The 22,277-nt window shown below is 41.2% G+C and overlaps 1 protein-coding gene across 1 annotated transcript in view; it reads right to left on the minus strand.

The window, feature by feature from the left end:
• SKAP1 (src kinase associated phosphoprotein 1) overlaps positions 1-22,277 on the minus strand; it is a 480,903-nt gene that overhangs the window by 93,930 nt on the left and 364,696 nt on the right. The window contains exons 6-9 of the mRNA XM_063458887.1: positions 17,356-17,436; positions 16,915-17,039; positions 11,418-11,481; positions 10,101-10,250 (exon numbers count right to left, since the gene is read on the minus strand). Of these exons, the coding sequence (XP_063314957.1) occupies positions 10,101-10,250; positions 11,418-11,481; positions 16,915-17,039; positions 17,356-17,436 (420 nt within the window). The remainder of the gene's footprint in view (positions 1-10,100; positions 10,251-11,417; positions 11,482-16,914; positions 17,040-17,355; positions 17,437-22,277) is intronic.

Here is a 22,277-nt window from a genome sequence, read left to right on the forward strand (position 1 = left end):
TCCACAATAAGATTATTTGACATTTAATCTTTTGTTTTCAGTTAAAATAATTAAAAAAAATATTGCAGGGTTCTTTTAACTCCTAAAATATTAAATGATGCAGTGTAGTATTTTACAGATGAAAAATATAATTAGTGAAATTACAGTTATTCTAACCGCTGGATTGGAAGTTCCTACTCTGTGTTATAATAGTATACATAATATATAAGATCACAGAGTATGTTTAGTATTTTTCCTCGTAGCATTATTTATTTGGAGCTAAGTATCTAGGTATTCTACATTCAGTATTTTATATAGATTTTTATGGATGTAGGTCTACAAGCTCCTAAAATATCAAATTGGCCCCTATATATGTCTTCAACACACAGGCAATTAACGGAACACGGAACAGTCACATATGTTCTAGCAGAAAAACAGACCCCCATGTTTCTTCTTCTACGAAAAGATATACAATTGCACACAAAACTATTTTATATAACATGCATTTACCCACATATGACATATGTAATGATATGACGTATATAATGAAAAAGGGGGATTAGTGGCACACATGAAATATGCATTTTTGTGGTGCTGCCATAATTATATATGACGGAAAAAAATCAGCACACCCAGGCCCCTATATATGTCTTCAACACACAGGCAATTAACGGAACACGGAACAGTCACATATGTTCTAGCAGAAAAACAGACCCCCATGTTTCTTCTTCTACGAAAAGATATACAATTGCAAACAAAACTATTTTATATAACATGCATTTACCCACATATGACATATGTAATGATATGACGTATATAATGAAAAAGGGGGATTAGTGGCACACATGAAATATGCATTTTTGTGGTGCTGCCATAATTATATATGACGGAAAAAAATCAGCACACCCAGGATTTTTAAATAAAGCTTATTTTTACTCCAAATATCAACGTTTCAGTTCCTACCAGGAACTTTCATCAGAATAACAAACATAAATTTGATTTATGTTTCTTATCCTGATGAAAGTTCCTGGTAGGAACTGAAACGTCGCTATTTGGAGTAAAAAGAAGCTTTATTTAAAGGAACACTATAGCCACCTAAATTACTTTAGCTAAATAAAGCAGTTTTAGTGCATAGATCATTCCCTTGCAATTTCACTGCTCAATTCACTGTCATTTAGGAGTTAAATCACTTTGTTTCTGTTTATGCAGCCCTAGCCACACCTCCCCTGGCTATGATTGACAGAGCCTGCATGAAAAAAAAACTGGTTTCACTTTCAAACAGATGTAATTTACCTTAAATAATTGTATCTCAATCTCTAAATTGAACTTTAATCACATACAGGAGGCTCTTGCAGGGTCTAGCAAGCTATTAACATAGCAGGGGATAAGAAAATCTTAATTAAACAGAACTTGCAATAAAGAAAGCCTGAATAGGGCTCTCTTTACAGGAAGTGTTTATGGAAGGCTGTGCAAGTCACATGCAAGGAGGTGTGACTAGGGTTCATAAACAAAGGGATTTAACTCCTAAATGGCAGAGGATTGAGCAGTGAGGCTGCAGGGACATGTTCTATACACCAAAACTGTTACAGCCTGTGCCCACACCATACTGCCCCTGTGTCCTCCTCTACTGCCCGTTTCCAATCACATTGCCCCTTTGCTCCCACCACAGCCCCTAACTCCCTTACTTCACATCCCTTCCACTCCCTTTTACACCCCATAACTCCAGTACAGCCCCTATTCCCTTACTACAGTCCTTACCCCCACTTCAGCCCCTCTCACCCAATTGCTGCCCATATCCCCCACACTACAGCCCCTGTTCCCACTTGCAGCCAACCTACTTCAGTCCCTAACCCCCTACTACAGCCCCAATTCCCCACTACATTTACTAAGCCCCCAATTACAGCCCCTAACTCTCAACTACAGCCCCTGTCCCCCTACTACAGCCCCTAACTACTCAATTACAGCCCCTATTACCCCACTAAAACTCACTACCAGCCCCCCCACCCAAGATTAGGTTCTGGATCTGCCCCTGCTCTGTATATCTGTGTCTGCATGTCTCTGTATGACTATGTCTGTCTGTGTATGAAAGTGTATGTATGTCTGTATGTCTCTATATGACTGTGTCCGTGTGTTTCTGAATGTGTCTGTATGTCACTGTATGCCTGTGTCTGTATGTCTCTGTATGACCGTATCCATATGTCTCTGTATGGCTTGTTCTGTGTATATATGTCCCTGCATGCCTGTGTAAGTATGTCTCTGCATGCCTTGTTCTGTGTGTCTCTGTATGCCTGCATCTTCATGTCTCTGTATGTCTGTGTTTGTATAACTGTGTCTTTATTTATCTATATGTGTGTGTCTGTATGACTGTATGTCTGTGTACCTGTATGTGTTGATTGTATGACTGTGTGCCTGTATGACTGTGTTTGTTTGATTGTGTGCCTGCATATTTCTGTGACTATGTGCCTGTATGTGTGTGTAGCTATATATCTATGTCTATATGGCTTGGGAGGGAAAAGTTACACAAAGGGCCCTGAGGGGAAGAGGGACACACAAAAACAGACTGAGGGGAGAGACCCACAGAAAAGGGCTGTGGGAAAGAAAGACACACAGAGGGGCTGGGGGGAGGGGGGGGGGAGGAGACACACATGGGGGTTATAAGAGACATACAAGGGGGTGTAAGACACACTAATATATACAATACACTAAATGGGGATTTCAAAAGGTTGGATACGGGACACCGCTAAAGATACATCTTATTTGTGTGTGTGTGTGTGTGGGAGGGGGGGCGGGGGGCGGCAAAATTCATCTTCGCCTGTGTAGCCAAAAATCTTTGCACCGGCCCTGCCTCAGAGTAGCACATCTTGACTTTGAGACCCAGCTCAACGCCTTATTCGATAACCTCTGAAGGTGTCTGGAGAGCAGAGCCAGTGAGTGTCACCAAAGCAATGCCTCTTGCTGGTTTCAAGCCCAGCCCTGCCAGAGTCCCTTGCTGAGCCATCAGAGAAGGATAATAGTGCCAAGACACAGGCGCACCCAAACACAGTGAAGGTGCTCGGGCCGACGCAAAATCAGAGAAGCCAAACGCATCTCTGGTCAGCTTGTAATGAGCTTCTATCCAGCTTTATCTTGAGTGCCTGATTCCCTGACGGGAACACAGCTAGGTCCACCCCTGCACGCCGTACGAATGCTCCTGTGGCATATCCTTGGGCTCTTATTCCTGATAACTGCCTGGCTGACCCAAGTCTATCACATGCCCCAGAAAGGCATAGGATAAACTGGACTGGAACTACTGCCGTCTGGCATTAATCCCCCTATGAAGCCTTCCCCATACATGGTACCACATATATAGTTTGAAAGCCTTTATTCATGCCAATAGGTAGTTAACATTGTAGGTCATGAAGCCTAACACTAATTCTTTCCCAGGGGCCCTCTTGTGTGTCGTGCTACTCATTATCTTTGTGTCCAGGACATACTCACTTGTGTGTTCACCCAACCTGATTGTTCTCCTTGTGTATCCATGTTTAGCATTTCATATTTAATGTGGGTAGTGTCCTATGACATGTCTATCTAGCCATATCTCATTACACCATAAAATTGTGCAGTACAATCAAAATGCCTATAATCACAACCTTTTTTAAATGTATGTATACGCATGCTGTTTCCTATGTCAATACATGCTCTTGTATATGCATTGCAAGACTGTCTTTTGTTTTCTGGTGCACAACAAAAATAAAGAATTACAATTTTTTTTTTTAGAAATCTGTCTTTTGATCTTTACTGCAGCACTGCTCCATAAAAATACATGTTCCGGGTGTGCCCTAATTTCCCTTTTTTATGTGTAAATTTGGAATCCAGACCAGATTCCCATTGGGCTGGGCACACCAGCCATCCACTATAGTTGCCCTTTTGGTGAATACAGGAAAGCACTAACTTAGGACAGTCTCTTAGGAAAGCAGATTAAACTGTGAATATTGCATAGGATCCTGACAAATACCCTGATCTGACACTGTTTTAGAATAATTATTCTGGACATATTTGAGGCAAGTTTATTTTACGATTATATCTTCTGGCAAGTTTTATTGGATGACTTATTTTTTTATATTGGATTTTTTTATATATTGGATTTTTTATATATTCTTAACTATACTTTTTCTATTCCGTTTTGGCGCAACCTTATCTTCTCTTTTGTTTGATCTGAGGATTGCATAAATGCCAAATTGTCATTTCTTAAAGTTTGCTGCATTTAATAAAACAATTGTTTTTTTTTTTAATGATTTATGAGAAAATGTAACTTTTTTTTTTTTAAGATGAGAAGCCATTTTGGGTCATATTTGAATTTGTGAACGTGCACCAGCAGGCCAATTAGGTTGAGCAGCGGTTGGTCACATAACAATAGAATTTGACCCAACATTGCAGCCATATATAAAATGTAAATTTTCTCTGAAAAATTAAATAGGTCCAGAAGATGAGATAAAAATGGGTTCAGCTGGTAAGCGGAATGCAGGAAGTTTTACTATAGGAAATTGTAGATGTATCCATGTTATCTGCATTTCCTTTAGTAAACCTGTAATATTCACGAAGGCATAATTTGACCAAATGAGAAAAGGAGAGATAGTGCACAACATGATATTGAGTTCACTGAAATGTTCATGTTTTTATTCCAATAAAGTTAGCCGTTTTATAGTAGATTATTGAGGTTGTATTTAATAAGTAAAAAGCTGTGAAAGAAACAGATGGATAAGTTGGCTTTAATCATTTTAAAAGACCGATGCTGCTCTGGAGAAATCTTACAGAAGGAGGAGTGTGATAAGAAACAAGGGTACTGGGGTAATACGGGTAAATTGTACTCCACAATATTAAAAACATTACAAAATTAGCAATACATAAAAACTACTGCCAAAAAAATAATACTTTTTTTTTCAACCTTCGCCTTACATAGGACACTAAATTTTAGTGCTGAAAATAGTACAGGATTTACAGACAAGTTCAAAAAGCATTGTGCTGCAGTGTCTCCTTCCTGGACCGCAGCCCATCTAATTTCTAATGCCTGTACACTGTTGTCTCTGCTAACAACGACAATCAATGAGAATTAGGTCAGCTCTGTGAGATACAAATTGGGTCCCAAGCAGGAGGGTCAGTGCTTCGCCAGCTCTGCCCCCATTAGAGAGAAACAACTCTCTTAAATAAATCAGACTTGATTATGAAGCTTTTGCGTCCGCCAGACACAAACTCATTCACATTGATTTGAAAATAAATTATTGAGCGCAGCTTCATCTGCTTTCTTGACTATAACAAGGCAACTGTATTGGCAATAGAGACAAAAGGGAAGGCAAATTACTGTCCTTCCGTCTTAAGTGATATGCTACTGAAGGTGTTTATTCTTCTCAAAGTAAGTATTATTTTAAAAATAAACTGTAGTTAATCTCTGAAAATAGATCAACAGCAGAAAACCAAACCAGCAAAAACGAAAAACAAAAAATCCCCACAAAACTGAACAGATGTGCATAAAATCTAAATTCTGTGGATGTGCTCAGGGAGTGAGAGAGGGTAGAAAGGTCTCCAAAATTCATAAACACCCTGATTGGACAGCAAAGCTTGAAAAATATAACTATAATGCAGAGGATCTAATAAAGTATTCAACAACGCCTGCTAAATGAACGTCTGCTTGTTTTCCTGGTCTGATGTAAATGGCACTGCAGGAACCTTCAGGTCCCAATGCTCTCTCCATCGCAAACATCCGCTGCTGTACCAGTCTGTCTGGAACATGATCTCCTCTGTGCTGCACAGGGAGATTTCTTAATGCTTCCTTCTCAAAAGTCACATGGCTATCCAGATAACATATAAGCCAAAGAGGGCCTAGAGCAGACCCTTTGAAACAATACATAAAAAATACCCGTGTAAGAACAGATTTCCTTCTAGCAGAATTGAAGATAAAAACGAAACAAAAAAACAAAGCCATTAATGTAAAAGATTTTTTTATTAATATGTCAAAAGGGTGCCAAATAAGGATAGTGTGCTCTATTTATTAGCATAATTCTCTGGCACTTTACTGACACTGAAAGTGCTCTACGCTATTCTAACAAGGTTTCATAACAGACATGGTTCTGCAGCAGACTAATCAGCAATTGTGTGCTCAACAAAATAAGTTACAGTGTCATCAGTAAAAATCTTCCTACAGAGTGACAAGCCTAATGATAGTTCAAGACTCCTGAACTCCATCACTCTGCATGACAAAAGTCCTGTAGCTGGCCATCCAAAATGGCATTTTGAGCTTGCCTATTCCTAGTCATTGGCTATACAGCTGCACTACCTAGAGTGTTAGAACCCTGAAGCTTGTCTATTTGGAGTGACAGAACCCGTCAGTAAGCCTATTATAAGTGACATGGGTCTTGAGCAGGCCCAGACTGGCCATCAGGCATACCGGGCAAATGTCCGGTAGGCCCCGATTGCCATGGGCTGAGGCCGACAGAGGAGATCAAAAGATCTCCCCTGCCGGCCCTGCTAGATAGCGCCAGCCCTGCTGTGTTCCTTTATGGGCTGGTGGGGAGATCAAAGATCTTCCTCACCGGCCCTCAGGCAGTGAAAGGCGGCCGCTGGCTGGAGGGAGGAAGAACCCGGGGAGCTCTGGCTTGCAGCTCCATCAGGTTCCTCTCGCAAGGTCTGAGCGTTGCTGCAGTTACCATGGCCACGCTTCGATCCCGCAAGAGTGAAACTCTAGCCTCGCAGACTAGAGTTTACTCTCACCACTAGGACCACCAGGGATGGCTGCACAATCCTCCCTCCCAGACAAAAAGTAAGAAGGGACAGGGGATACTACTTTTTTTTTTTTTTTTATTAAAATAAAAAAATATATAGTTACATTAATTTATCCCCCCACACACAATACCTCCAAACATATTTACACACACAGAACTAACACCCCCCCCACACACACACACACCATCCTGTCACACAAACACAGCACCCCTCATGCACACATTACATTCCAGACACACACTAGATCCATTACACAACTCTGGATCATCTACACACACTAAATCCCTATATACACTCTGAATCCTGTATGCACACAGACACACACTAGATCTCCTACTCATGCTCTGGGTCCTTCAAACACACAATAGATCCACTTCTCACACACTACATTCCTGACATACAAACACTGGATCCCCTATGCACACACTAAATTACTTGTAAGCAAACACTCTACAACCTCTATACACACTATGCTCCCTATACACACACTCTCACTCTCACTCTCAGAGACAAGTTACAAGCAAACACAGCGCAAGCATGTTAATAAAAATGCTTGCGCTGCACAGAATAAATTCAGGGCTTTTTTCTCACGCTAGAGCTCTTCAGTAAAGCTCTGTGCATGGTCTGCCCTGTAAGAGCATTGAACCAACATGCTCACTTTGAGAGGGTGCGTGCTTGCCATTGGTGATGACAAAACACCCCCCTTCTGGCCCTGCCCCTTCTAAGTGGGCCGCTGTGATAAAAAAATGCCCGGGCCAAATTTTTTTCCCAGTACGGCCGTGGTCTCAAAAATGTCTTGATCAGTGAGAGGGCCCTTAAACAAGCCTAATATCAATGACAGGTGTATAGTCAATATAAAAGGAATAATCTCAGGCACTCAATGTGATGGATCAAGCTGATTTAATGGACACCGCAATGTTTCGACCTGTACCCAGGTCTTTATTAAGCTTGACAAAGACCCAGGTACAGGTCGAAACGTTACTCTGCACTTGATAAAGACCTGATAAGAGGTCAAAACGTATGCTGGTTGCTATAGGATATGCTGACCCATACTCCGCTAGTACCCTGTGGAGTGCAGTACCCATTTTTTTCCCTTGGAGGTGTATAGATAATGTCAGGAACTAAAGGGTGGCCAGCTGCAGTGACAGATAATTCAAGTAGGTCAAACTGGACTGACAGACCCTTTGAGCAGGCTATCAACAACTCAAACTGTCTCATCCATAATGATAATCTTAATCAAAGTGACATCAGGGTTAGGCCCAGGGAGAAAAGCTTACCTTATTGGCAGGTCACTTGAGTAGCCCTTGCCTAAATTACCAGATCCGCAGTATAATTATTTTAGTGACAAATTCTATCACAGAATTCCTCTACACTTTATCTACTCGGAAAGCAGAAAAGCTATTGGTCTAATCCAAGCAGAATATCTTTCTCTTGTATTAAAAAAGGTTGCACAGCAGGTCAACTTAACATCACCAGAGTCTAGAAGCAAACCTACTCACCGCTGACAAGTTCTTCTAACACAGAAGTGACAACGCTTGTAGTCTTCTTCCACCCCAGTACAAGGCTATCTATTTCAAAGTGACATGACTTGAAGACAGGCAAACCCTTTGGGTCAATGAATTTCAACGATCCAGCTAGTGCCAACTGACATAACCCCAATTACAATGTGCTTTAAGTAGTCTTCTCTTTGACTCAGTGACAAGACTATATCTGAAAATATTTCCTCTTGTGGGACAATGCCTGCACATTCCATTAAGTAGAATGTCAGAACAGTTGTGACCTTCTCTAAGTTACAGAAGCATGGATCAATGTAGTTTTTACTTTTTTTTTTTGTTGGTCCATTGTAAAATTATTTTTACTATTTTTTCGTAAAATTATTTTTACTATTTTTCTGCATATTTTAATCTTGCAGAACCCAACACTTTTCTTTTCAGACACCTGCACCGTCCTCCATGTTCAGTGCCCAAGGTGAAGCTTGAATGAAGAGTCTTCCTGGCACTGTGCTAAGTGATACTGCCCCCTCCACACGGAGGAGGCCAGTAAGACTATCCCAGCCGTGCTGTGCTTCTCCCACAGGGCTCCAGAGTGATCCGTTTCACTTTCTTGCTGCCTTACGGGAAGTTTCTCCTGAGAGAAGAGTTTTTTCCTTCTGTAATCGCAGACAGTCTCTGCGCTCATCCACATTTATTGCCATTAATGGACTCAGTCTTCTATCTGTATCCCAGCTCATCTCCAAGACGACAGGAGGGCTAGAAAGGTCTTGTGCATAGAGAGAAGGTCAGCTCTGATAGATTAATATGCTAAGGACGGAATCAGTCTTGAATTAGATATGTGTCTCTAGTGCTTGAAATTACTGTGGGCGCAAGTTGATCAACATCAACATTAAGCACATTTGAGAGAGCTTTATTAATTAACATGTTCATGTGTGTCTAGTCTTTGTACAACTGAGTAAAACACAATAACTATACAAAATGCATTTTAGATTACTCCAAACTGTGGTGCAGTTGTTGTATGGTTTTCACATACCCACCTCCCTCTAATATATTTTCACTGACCATGTCAAGTAACTCAGGGCTCAAGTTAGTAAAATTACACAAGAATTTATTTACAATTGGAAACCGTTCAAGCATTTTGGATGTCCTGTTTGATCCAGTGCAGATCTCAGGAAACAGATGTACCATGTGCTACTCCATCAGTTTATTTAGCTCCCCGTGCCCCCCACTTATCCTCTTCTTTCACTGCCAGCCCTGATATCTTAGCTGGGGCAGAGAGCAGTTGCCAGTCGTGGGCAGAGTGGCCAGCAGTGCAGAAAACAGGAGCCTAAGGCACAGCTGTGCACGGACTTTGAACAGTGACAAAGTGGACGGCAGTACAGAAAATTCTCGCAGGAGCTGGGTTTTAATGTAGCAATTTGATTCAATTTTCCACTCTATAAAATTACCCATCACCGCTCCTTGCTGTCTAACAGACACCTTCACTCTTAATTTAACAATCTGATCCAATTCTGCCAGGGAAATTGGAAAAATTTATCACCTGTGAAATTTTATTTTTCCTCGGTTGTGTCTGTTTTTGTAAAACTTCATTAACGACGATGACTTGCTGTGGAAATAATGCTTTTTTTCCCCCTGCGTTTGTGCGCTGGTCGGGACACAAGGAACAGGCTGAGCTGAGTGAATGCGCACATTAGCATAATAAAACAAAAAAAGGCCATCAAATGTGTGGAATAAGTAAAGCCTTTAGCTGGGAGGCATGGGGGTGAAGGATGTGTCCATACCAAGGCTGCATGTGGATAATGTGCAACACTACAAATCATCTGCATTCAGGTGACAAACACAACAATGCAAGTTCTAAGGGTTACAACTAACCTGGAACCACTTCATAGATGTCATCGTCCTGGGGGCTGCTTGATCTGTCCATTGAAGGGTATGCCACCGAAGAGTTCATGCTATCAACATCATCATAAGATTCATTATCATCATCATCGTCCTCACACGGAATGGTGGTTGAAAGTATATCTGACAAAGCAGCACAACAATAGATAATAGTGACAAAGGCATGTGACTTAAAATCTCAAAGGCCACAAGAGAGCAGATTGCTTAGTACTGCAAAAAAATGGTTAATTTCATGTTAACGAGACAAAACTTAAAACTCTTGTGTTTGGACGTCCCTACATTAAGCCAATCTACGCCCTACTCTTAATTCACAAGACACCTGGGGCTCAAATTAACGACAGCCACAAATGCTTCATTAAGAGCTTTTTTCATCAGAGGCCGATATTAAGCCCGAAGTGCTTCGGCAATTTAATAACCTTACACAATGTAAGCATTTAATGGGGGACAAGTATTAAAAGGTTTGTTGTCTTTTGAAATTTCCTTTAACTATTCACTTTAAAATGAAGAAAGGCGCATAGCAGCGTAATGGGAAAACAATCTTAGCCACTGATGCAAAAAAAATAAAAAAAAAGCCCCATCTTCCTAAACTGAAGAGGACTGGGACTTAGCAGCATACTCTTAAAACCAGAAAAGAACTGGTGAATAATTCTCTCATAACTTTCAAGTAAGTGTCCCAATAACCTAGCAGGGGCCTGCTGCTAGCAGCTCTGCCTTTCCACCCATCCCCTCCCCTGCACTAAGTTATAATGGAACAAAGGATGCCCAATTGGCCGGTCCATTGATATATACAAAACTTAGAAGAAATATTGACTATAGCATGGTCATACAACTGAAAAATAACATATTGCATGTAAAAAACATTTATAATGGTTTATTCTCATTATATCAAGTTGGAAATGACAGCATTGTAAGTATTCATATACAAACAGAATGTGCATCTGGCATCTAAACACTAATGACAAAACTGTAGCTCACTAGTAATGCCAGAGAATGGGTGATGTTACATCCTGGCTTCCAGCATCAGTACAGGGCACTGTGCAGCCATTGCATGGAGTTATCCCAGCAGCTTCCTCGCCGCTCAGGGCACATTGGTTGAGCAGGCATCTGCCACATGGTGCCCCTGTCAGGTGCCTGCTTAGGTGGGAAGGGAAGGGGGTTGCTCTGTGTTTGGAGCAGAGCTCTTCTCCCGCCCCAAGTTTGTACATCACTGGTACTACAGCTCTTCTGGAGTAGGATCCAAATGACACACAACAGAGAAAAAAACAGATGTGGTGTCCAAAGTAAACTTACCTTTTACCAAAAACTGTATGTGGTCGACCCATTCACGAGCCTCAGTCTGGCTAGAAGCAGTGAACTGTCAGAAACAGGAAACACGTTTAGAAGTAATACAGCTATAGAACATGGGGTGTAGTATTGCTTTTTTAATGCACAAGCTTTTACTACCTCCCACTGCTAATTAGAAGGGGCCTGGTCACCTTGTTAAAGGGCCCCAGCACACAACCAGGCCCCTGCTGACACATGGCAACTCTGAGTTCCTAAATGCATGGGCCAACCAATGGGCCCCGTTAGTATGGAGGCTTCAGTAAAGACCAACTGGCTGTTGTACGCCACTGACTGCATACATTGCTGTGAGAGTACAATATCCATAGAAAGGCATAAGATGGAAATAACTGAAATTAAGCGGTTTTACATAAATTTTCAAGAGAGGGACAATACTTAATTTTAAAATCTGAGAAGAAAAATAGGTCAGATCAAAATGGTGTCTAGAAGATTGGAAAGTAATTAGTGATAGCACTAACGTAAGAAATGTGAAAATGTGACAGTGAAAGGAGCAAATGTCAAGGACGCCGGTCACTTCCTCCCAGCTTACTCCACGTGGGAGGAGGGACAGCGTGGAGGCCGCGAGGAGGGAGAGCCCTAGCCCACAGCAACTCCCATCAGCCCAAGCCACCCTCCTGCAACGTAAAGGGAAGAAACAGGAGGGTGGCTGAAAAATGAGCTGTGTGTGTGTCTGTATGTCAGTCTGTATGTCTGTCTGCCAATATGTCTGTCTGTCTGTATTTATGTCAGTATGTCTGTATATATGTATGTCAGTCTATATGTCAGTATATATGTATGTATTTCAGTATGTATGTCCGGAGGTATGTCTGTATGTAATTATTGAGTTAATATAAGCAGAGAGAATGTGTCAGGTTGCTAATGGAACTGGGGGGGTACTAGATATTAAAATGAAAACAAAGGGAGGATCGGAGGTAGAGACTATTTCAAACCTCACAAGCCTGACCTATAGAGATGGAGAAGCAACCCATAAGTAAATGATTAAAAAATAACCTTTAATAGGTATAATAAAAAAACAAAAACAACAACAACACTATTAAATAGTGCTAGCAAAAAGTAAAGTACGGTAACCAAAAAGTGGATATTGCTGAAAAATAAATAAATGGGGGGGGGGGGGGGAGAGAATAAGTACTGACTGCAAAATCGCTGATAAAGGGTAAATGCTAGGAAGGTAGGAAAATGAACAGGGAACAGATTGAAAGATAGCCAATATCTATGCCCTATCGTGCCTTCAAGGGCACTCCTTAAAAAAAAGTCTAAACCTCCAAGCATCCCGGAGTCCCAGACACGTATAACATGAAGTGAAACAAACCCCTTTCCCGCTCACTCAAAGCAACAAAAATTATAAAGGAAAATAAATTTAAGTAAAGATCTTATACTTAAATCACAGCGTGGTTGCTTGTCTTAATCTTAGAAATTAGCTGCAGCATCATCCCAAGTCTCACTGCCAACCACTGCTAAATCTGTCCCGATGCGCGTTTCGCCAAATTGTGGCTCTTCCGACTTTTTGTTAGCTCTATTTATTATTTTTAGCATTTAGGACTTATTTGTAACAACTTTCCAAACCGACACGTGTTGTTTTTTTATATTATACTTATTAAAGGTTATTATTTAATCATTTATTTATGGGTTGCTCCTCCATCTCTATAGGTCAGGCTCGTGAAGTTTGAAAAAGTCTCTTCCTTCGATCCTCCCCATGTTTTTGTTTTCATATGTCTGTAGGTATGTCTGTATGTCCTTATGTATGCATGTGTCAGGGTACCTGTGGTCTCTACCTCCGAAAGAGGTAGAGACTTAGCTGTTCCTCCATCCAGACGGTCTGATGGCTCCCTTCCCCGCGGTCTATCCGGTCATGCTAGGCCGGCCGCGAGGGAGTGACTGCCTTTTACAGCATCTAGGCAGGAAGTAGTCATCAGGACACTCCCCCGGTAAGACCTGTCAGTCAATTGCTGCAGGACCAATCAAGACGCCTTGGAGGCGTGGTTACTGCTCTGAACAGGGTATTTAACAGAGCTTCTTTCATTAGCTCATTGCCCTGTCGTGGTTCTAGCTTGTTCTAGTCACTCAGTGCTTGTGTATTCTATTATCCCTTTTGGTTTTGACCCAGGTTGTTTACCTTACTCTGCTTATCTCTGTTACCCTTGATTCGGCTTGCCTCTCGCTTACCTGTCTTCTGTTACCCTCGACCTCGGCTTGTCTTTGACCATTCTATACTGTACTACTTACGTTAGTCCGGCCATTCTAAGGTCCGGTATACGTATCTGGCTACTGTTTGTACTCTGCGTGTTGGATCCCTGTCCCGATCCTGACAGCATGCATGTGTGTCTGTATGTATGTTAGTATGTGTTCGTGTGTAAATATGTATGTCTGTTTCAGTATGTGTGTGTGTGTATCTGTGTTTTTTTTTTTAATCCGTGCATGTGTTGGTGTGTGTATTCCTGTAAATGGGATTTGGAGGCAGGCCCAGACCCTGAGCTGTGTTAGGGGCCCCAAAATTTCTGATGGTTTCCCTGTTTATAATAGTTTATAATAAAAGATTGAATATCTTTTAACACTATTCTAGACTCTCCTGGACGTTTTTAAAGAAGATTTTATCTTGGTGGGGACTTATTTTTAAGTCTAAATTTATACCACTGAGCACTATTTGCAGTTTTATTTTTTCCATACAAATCTACAACGGTGACCCACTGATTTCAAGTTTGGATATACACACAATTTCTACTGTGATCAGAACCAGATACAACAGGGGTCCTCAAACTATGGCCCAAGCACTTAGGGCCACCCGATGGGCCCTGTATCTTCAGGGGCTCGGTCAGCGCTGCGGCCGTGCAATAGCGCGACCCCCTTTAAAAATTTGCAGCTGCAAAGTAGTGCTGGGAGGAAGGGGCCATCACTTCCTCCCTCCCCGCGGGAGGGAAGAAAGCCAGGCCGCGAGGAGGGAAGAGCCACGCCGACTCCCATGAGCCACCCTCCTGCAAAACCTGTAAGAAAAATTAGCTGTGTGTGTGTGTATGCCTGTATGTCTCTGTGTATGTATTTCAGTATGCCTGTGTGTGTGTGTGTATGCCTGTATGTATGTCGATATGTGTTTGTATGTATGTGTATGTATGTCAGTATGTCAGTATGTAAGTGTGTATGTATGTATGTCTGTGTATTAGTGCATGTGTGTCAGTATGTGTTCGTGTATGTCTGTATGTATGTATTTATTTCAGCATGTCAGTATGTATCTGTATGTGTCTGTGTGTATTCATGTCAGTATGTATGTCTGTGTGTGTGTGTGTGTGTGTATGTATGTATGTCAGTATGTATCTGTCTGTATGAGTGTATGTATGTCAGTATGTGTCTATCTGTATGTATGTGTGTATGTATGCCTGTATATATGTCAGTATGTGTTCATCTGTATGTGTATGTATGTCAGTATGTGTCTGTATGTATGCCTGTATATATGTCAGTATGTGTTCATCTGTATGTGTATGTATGTCAGTATGTGTTTGTATGCATGTATGTCAGTATGTAGGTCTGTGTGTATGTATGTATCTGTCTGTGTGTATGTATGTATTTCAGTATGTATGTATGTATGTATTTTAGTGTGCTTGTATGTATGTCTGTGTGTATGTATTTATGTCAGTATGTATCTATCCATCTGTATGTCAGTGTGCATATGTATATGTATGTCAGTATGTATTTCTGTATGTATGTGTATGTCAAGATGTATGTATGTATGTGTGTATGTGTGTGTATGTCAAACTATAGTCCAGCCCCCAGCAGTGTCTGAGGGACCATGAACTGGCCCCCTGTTTAAAAAGTTTGAGGACCCCTGAGATATATCTGCCAAGGCCCTACAGGACCACCACATCCATAGGCAGGGATTACCGTCCAGGCTCTACCATCTAAAGTTGATCTATTGCTCCTAAAAATTGTAAGTGTGTTTTTATACTCCTTTCATCAACTGCCAGAAGATGCAACACTATATTGTTTTCTCTTGGTTCTTTTCTCTCCACATATCCACTGACCATCTCCAGGATTCGAAACTATCTACAATGCACTGCTCTGTCATTTCCATACCGAACTGTACTTTTTACCAGAAGGAAGAGACTCCGGTTTGGGTTGTTTTAGCTGCCTACTAATACTCTCATTAGTGCTAAAAATCCTTTATTTGTTTTTTCCTTTTGCCATTGCTTCCTCTTGCCATTTGTCCTTTTTTATATTATTTTTTAAAAAATATTATTAGTTCTTTTTTGCACTGGATATTAATATCTGGGAGTCAACATTTTGCTCTCCTCTGTCCATAGTGTCTGTAGTTTGCCCTTCTGTAATTACCTTAGAAACAGAACATTGCACAAGCTCCACCCAATTACCAACGGGCACAATCTACATATGAAAATGTAGCCCCTATGCTTTTTTACATAAAAAACAATACATTTAAAAAAAAATTAAATAAACCTGTAAATCAAAAGCATGAAGGCAAATATAGTAATTAAAGGGATACTATTGGCACTAAAACAACTTTAGCTTAATGAAGCAGTTTTGGTGTATAGATCAAGCCCCCACATTCTCACTGCTCAATTCTCTACCATTTAGGAGTTAAATTAATTTGTTTATACAGCCTAGTCAGACCCAGATATTCTAGGTTCCATTATTACACAATCTGTTTAATCCAGAATCCCTTCTAGATCCTGCAAGAGCCTCCTGTGTGTGATCAAAGTAAAAATCTACAGAGCAGGATATAAAAACATCTAAATCAAATTAAAGGACCACTATAGGTCCAGGAAAACAAACTTGTTTTCCTGGCACTATAGGGTCATTAGGTCCCCCCCCACCCTCAGGCCCCCCTCCCTCTGGGCTAAAGGGATTAAAACCCCTTCAGCCACCTACCTTTCTCTAGCGCCAGGCTCCCTTGGCTCTAGTGACCTCTCCTTCCCCTGCCGACATCATATCCGAATGCGCATGTGCGGCAAACTACCGTGCGCATTCAAACAGCCCATAGGAAAGCATTACTCAATGCTTTCCTGTGGGCATCCAGCGTCTTCTCACTGTGATTTTCACCGTGAGAATTGCGTAAGTGCCTCTAGCGGCTGTCAGGGAGAGTTTCTCTAAAACTGCTATGTTTTCAGCTGCAGGGTTAAAACTAGAGGGACCTGGCACCCAGACCACTTCATTGAGCTGAACTTGTCTGGGTGCCTATAGTGGTCCTTTAACATTTGTTTGAAAATTGAACCATATTTTTCATGCAGGAGGTGTGGCTAGGCTGCATAAACAAAAACAAAAGCAATTTAACTCCTAAAAGAGGGCAAATTGAGCAGTAAGACCCAAGGGGCATGAGCTGTTTACCCAAACTGATTCATTAAATTAAAGATCTTTTGATGGCTATAGTATAACTTTAATAAAATAAAATGAAAGAAAAATCTTTAATCTGTGTGTTGACATTCCAACAGTAGCAAATACTTACTTGGTAAGTACGATTGCCTGGGGGCACAAGTTCAAAGCAGGCATCACGGCGAGAGTCTTTGCGGATGTCCAATACCAAACGTGCACTGCAATCCTTTATCATAAAACCACCTCTGGGCAGCTTTCCTGCAAATGCATCAACACTGCATGAGTTCTTTAGAACAAAACATGGAACTCTCATAGACATATGACGTTTCATATCACAACATGTAAATGTTACATTACAATCAATTGTAATGTAACTGCAAATAAAACCCCCAGAAAGTATTTATTCTATACATTTTCTGGTAATTTTTGCTATTGCAATGTATAGCACTAATGTTGTCATTTACCGAGAGCTGATTGCCGATTTTCAATAACACATTTGTTGATGGGGGTGCACCCTCTCTAAAAGGTATTGCAGAAATGTACACAGGAAGTTACTATAATTCCATGTGCTTACCTTTCTCACTCGAGTAGTAACAGAAACTTCCCTTAGTGAGCACACACCATCTCTTCTGCCATTCTGATCCAAAAAAATGGTCTAAAACAACAAATGGACAGATTTTAATAGGAAATCAAACAAACCATATGTGAACATATAATCATGACTGAACGCATAACAAGGATGACCAAAGCTGGATACCAAGCTCTAGAACGATACCTCCCGTGGTGTCTGCCAGGAAATTGTTGTTCTACAAAAGTTGAGAATCTACCTGTGTTCATTCACCTTTAGCTGTACGAAATCATTGTCTTGTTTAATAAAATTGGTGTTTATTGCAATTTTTGCACCGGGGCCCCGTGGTTTTTAGTTATGCCTCTGTAAGTGAGAGATGGGGAGGGTGGGAGGGGCAGTCTACAGATCAGGTAAGTGAGAGATGGGGGGGCAGCCTAGCCCCTTTTCTGAGTACCTTTTATTTTTAAGTCTAGATTTATAGTGAGGGATGGGGGGCAGCCACAGGTAAGTGAGGGATGGGGGTAGCCTACAGATCAGGTAACAGAGATGGGGTGGGGCAGCCCACTGGTCAAGTAAGTGAGGGATGGGGGGGGGCAGCCTACAGATCAGGTAAGTTAGATATAGGGGTATCCACCTACAGATCAGGTAAGTGAGGGATGGGGGCGCTATAGATCAGGTAAGTGAGGGATGGGATAGCAGCCTACAGATCAGGTAAGTGATGGATGGGGGACATAGCTTACATGAAGGGACAGCAAGGAGCAGGAAGGTAAAGTAAGAAAAGGAGCAGAAACAAAAATGAGCAGGAAGAGACATCAAGGAGCAGAAAGGGGCAACAATGAGCTGGAATGGGCAGAAAGGAGCACAAAGGTAAAGTAGGAGGAGGAGCACAAAGGAACAGAAATGAGCAGGAACGGGCAGCAAGGAGCACAAAGGTTCAGCAATTGTCAGCAAGGAGCAGGAAGGGTCAGCAAGGAGCTGGAAACGGCATCAAGGAGCAGGAAGGGACAGAAGAAGCACAAAGGTAAAGTAGAAGGAGCAGAAAGGAGAGGGAACAGAAATGAGCAGGAAGGAACATCAAGGAGCAGGAAGGAACATCAAGGAGCAGGAAGGGTCCGCAAGGAGCAGAAAGAGTCAGCAAGGAGCAGAAAGGGACAGAAGGAGCACAAAGGTAAAGGAGCAGAAAGAATCAGAAGGAGCACAAAGGTAAAGTAGGAGGAGCAGCAAGGGGCAGAAATGGGCAGCAAGGAGTTGGAAGGGGCAGCAAGGAGCACAAAGGTAAAGTAGGAGGAGCAGAAAGGAATATAAATGAGCAGGAAGGGTGAGCAAGAAGCAGAAAGGGTCTGCAAGGAGCAGCAGGAGCAGGAAAAGACAGAAGGAGCACAATGGTGAAGGAGCAGAAAGAATCAGAAGGAGCACAAAGATAAAGTAGGAGAAGGAGCAGAAAGAAACAGGAAGGGACAGCAAGGAGCAGAAAGGGGCAGCAAGGAGCAGGAAGGGACAGAAGGAGCACAAAGGTAAAGGAAGAGAAGGTGCAGAACAGGGCAGCAAGAAGCAGGAAGGGACAGCAAGGAGCAGAAAAGGTCAGCAAGGAGAAAGAAGGGTCTGTAAGGACCACAAAGGGGCAGCAAGGAGCACAGAGGTAAAGGAGCAGAAAGATTTAGAAGGAGCACAAAGGTAAAGTAGGAGAAGGAGCAGAAAAGGGTAGCAAGGAGCTGGAAGGGGCAGAAGGAGTGCAAAGGTAAAGTTGGGGAAGGAGCATAAAAGAACAGGAAGGGACAGCAAGGAGCAGAAAGGGGCAGCAAGGAGCAGGAAGGGTCAGCAAGGAGCAGGAAGGTAAAGTAGGCGAAGGAGCAGAAAGGAGAAGGAACAGAAATGAGCAGGAAGGAACATCAAGGAGCAGAAAGGAGAAGGAACAGAAATAGGCAGGAAGGGACATCAATGAGGAGAAAGGGTCAGCAATGAGCTGGAAGGGGCAGTAGAAGCATAAAGGTAAAGTAGGATAAATAGAAGAAATGAGCAGGAAGGGTCAGCAAGGAGCAGGGAGGGTCAACAAGAAGTTGGAGAAGGAGCATAAAAGAACAGGAAGGGACAGCAAGGAGCAGAAAGGGGCAGCAAGGAGCACACAGGTAAAGTAGGAGAAGGAGCAGAAAGGGTCTGCAATTAGCACAAAGGGATCAGAAAGATAAAGGAGCAGAAGGGCACAAAATAAGCAGAAAGGTAAAGGAGCAGAAGGAGCCAAGGAGGAGAGAAGAAAGTGTCAGAAGAAAAAGAAGACTGTCAAATGAAGGAGAAGAAAAGGAGATTGGGGCAGGAAGGACAAGTGAATTAAACCCTCCACTTTATTCTGGACACCACATCATAAGGCTTTGGTACCTGGGCCTGGCAGGGAAACTTTGGACCTTCTCATCTCCCCAGGTAAAAAGAAAAAAAAATATCAGTGTTAATGTGTTCATTTTTATTTATTTAGTGCCACTGGGTAGGGGTACCGCTGATTGGCTAGAGCGGTCAGCTGGCACTCTAAGCCAATCAGTAGCTCCCCATTCATATAAAAGTAAAACATTTTTATGAACCAGGAACCAGTGATTGGCTTAGAGCGTCAGCTGACCACTCTAGACGATCTGCGGCATCCATGTCAGACGTCAATCTGCACTTCCTGGCACTCCGTTTCAGAAGCCGAATACCACTGAGCGACCTGGAGATCTGAAGGTGGAGGAAGCCTTTGGGGTTAAACCATTTGAGAGCGGTTTAACCCCTTAAATGAAAGATCGCCCAGGGTCCTCCTGGCATCATAGCATTTTCATTTAGATGAAGTTGTTATGGTGACCAGAATGTTCCTTTAATTTGCTTAAAGGAACACTATAGTGTCAGGAATACAAACATGTATTCCTGACACCATATTTGTGAAAACGTTATTCACCCTGGCTTTATGTGATAATGACTATGCCCCTTCCCTTTCATGACACCTCTGGAAGAATTCCTGCGGACGCCCATGATTGTATGAATTAATATTTCTACTTATTAAAGCACACATAGTATTATAATGCTTAAAGATATCATATATTGTAAAGATATAACATATACTTATTTCCATTATTTTATATGTTGTGTCCTGCACTCCTATTAATAGTGAGGCCTACAGCAGTTATGAAAGCTATACACCTCTAGGAATAGCATGGTACTCGTATTCAAAAGATACATTATTATACAGATATAGGAGAGAATTATGTAATATATTAAAATGCTTATTTTGAGCTAAATGTCAATATGTAAATTGTTTGAAAATTTACATAAAATGATTCACTAGAATTCTCAAAAATTAAAGTGAATGTCAACTTTTAGGGAATAATATTTGAAATGAAAACAAAGATGATTTTGAGAAATGTGCTAATTTATCTAATTTGGCCTACTATCTAGAATTCAAACAGTGTCTCAAACAACCCCCATTTTAATGAATAACTGCCATTTTCCTTCTAGAATAGAAACCACATAAAATGTTTTGAATAAATGTCATGGCTGTTTGAAAATCTATTCCCAGAAGACTTATTCTCTCTATATTCCAATTCAGAATTTTTATGAAGCAGCTTGATTAGTCCTGTTAAAGGAAAACTGTAAATAGAGGTTGTTTTTTTTTAAATCAAACGTGTTCCTGTTTATTTTAGATAAAAAATTAAAAGGTAAAAAAAACTCAATACATTTACTTGTAATCCACCGTCTGGACAGTGTACTCGCTGCATAACTACAATGACTGATGTCAAAAAGATTGTTACTGAAAGTACTTCAGTCTCGATACACCTAGCAACTGTCTGTCTGACAGCCACTAGTGGGCACAGATATTGCAAAATGTATACAGTGCAGTTTATTTTTCATTTGCAACAGCAGTATCTATGTTGCAAATCACTCAATTAACATAAAAGTGATTTTTTTTGGTGCTTGGACTGCCCTTTTACTGGAGTTCCAAAATTAACATTTACCCTGATAGCACATTTTCTACACACCATAAGTAGATTCTTACAGATTCAAACAAAAATCTACACAATAACCAAGGATACATTTATTGCCAGCCTTACATATAACGTAACTTTGCATTTCAGATTCTAGGTGAGAAGAGGACAACTAGTTTAAGTTTAAAATCTCATAATGAACACATCTGTGCTTATGCATCTCTGGCATCATATATGATTCAGGGAAGCAATGTGCTTAGCTGGATTGAGATGGAACACTCAATAACCATGTGATACATAATATAAAATTATTTTAATGCACAATCCTCCAATTGATACAAACTAGAGATGTTCTCTGCCTGCTTTGGAAGATAGCTTTAATGTGTTTTTGACGTTTTTAAAATACATTAATTAAATGTTGAAATCCACATTACCTCTATCGGTATGCATTATACTCAGGTGCTTCTGGACAATGTAAAAACTTTAACATTGCAGTGATTTATTAGTTGAATGTCAAAATGTATAGCACATTAGCCGACCTGGAGAATTTCCCAACTCTATTATGTTGTCCTTCATTTAGATATTTACGTGCTAAACACTCATTTCAGAACAAAGTTCTAAGTACCGTGGGCTTTATTACAATTAGGAAACCATGTCCGTAATAAATTAAGTACTACTCAATTCTTTTAATTCCATTTACATTTTTTTTTGTTCCTATATTTTGATTAGACTGAAATGGTATATTTTAAGTATATTTGACTGCCATGTTGGAGCACGTGATGTCTTTTGGGAGGGTTCATTGGCATCACATTGTATACCACTTGAACTTATATAGATGCTAGCTGATGATTAGCAGGTGGTCATTTTGTATCATGCAAGCTCGTGGGTATTCTACGACAGGTTTCTGCTGAAGGAAAAAAAAGATATTTTGTGCAGTAGCACAATTATATTCTGGCTCCTGCGTGCTCTTCCCCATTACAACATGCT

Source organism: Pelobates fuscus, chromosome 6 (assembly GCF_036172605.1).
Source record: "Pelobates fuscus isolate aPelFus1 chromosome 6, aPelFus1.pri, whole genome shotgun sequence".
In the NCBI taxonomy this organism is placed as follows: Eukaryota; Metazoa; Chordata; class Amphibia; order Anura; family Pelobatidae; genus Pelobates; species Pelobates fuscus.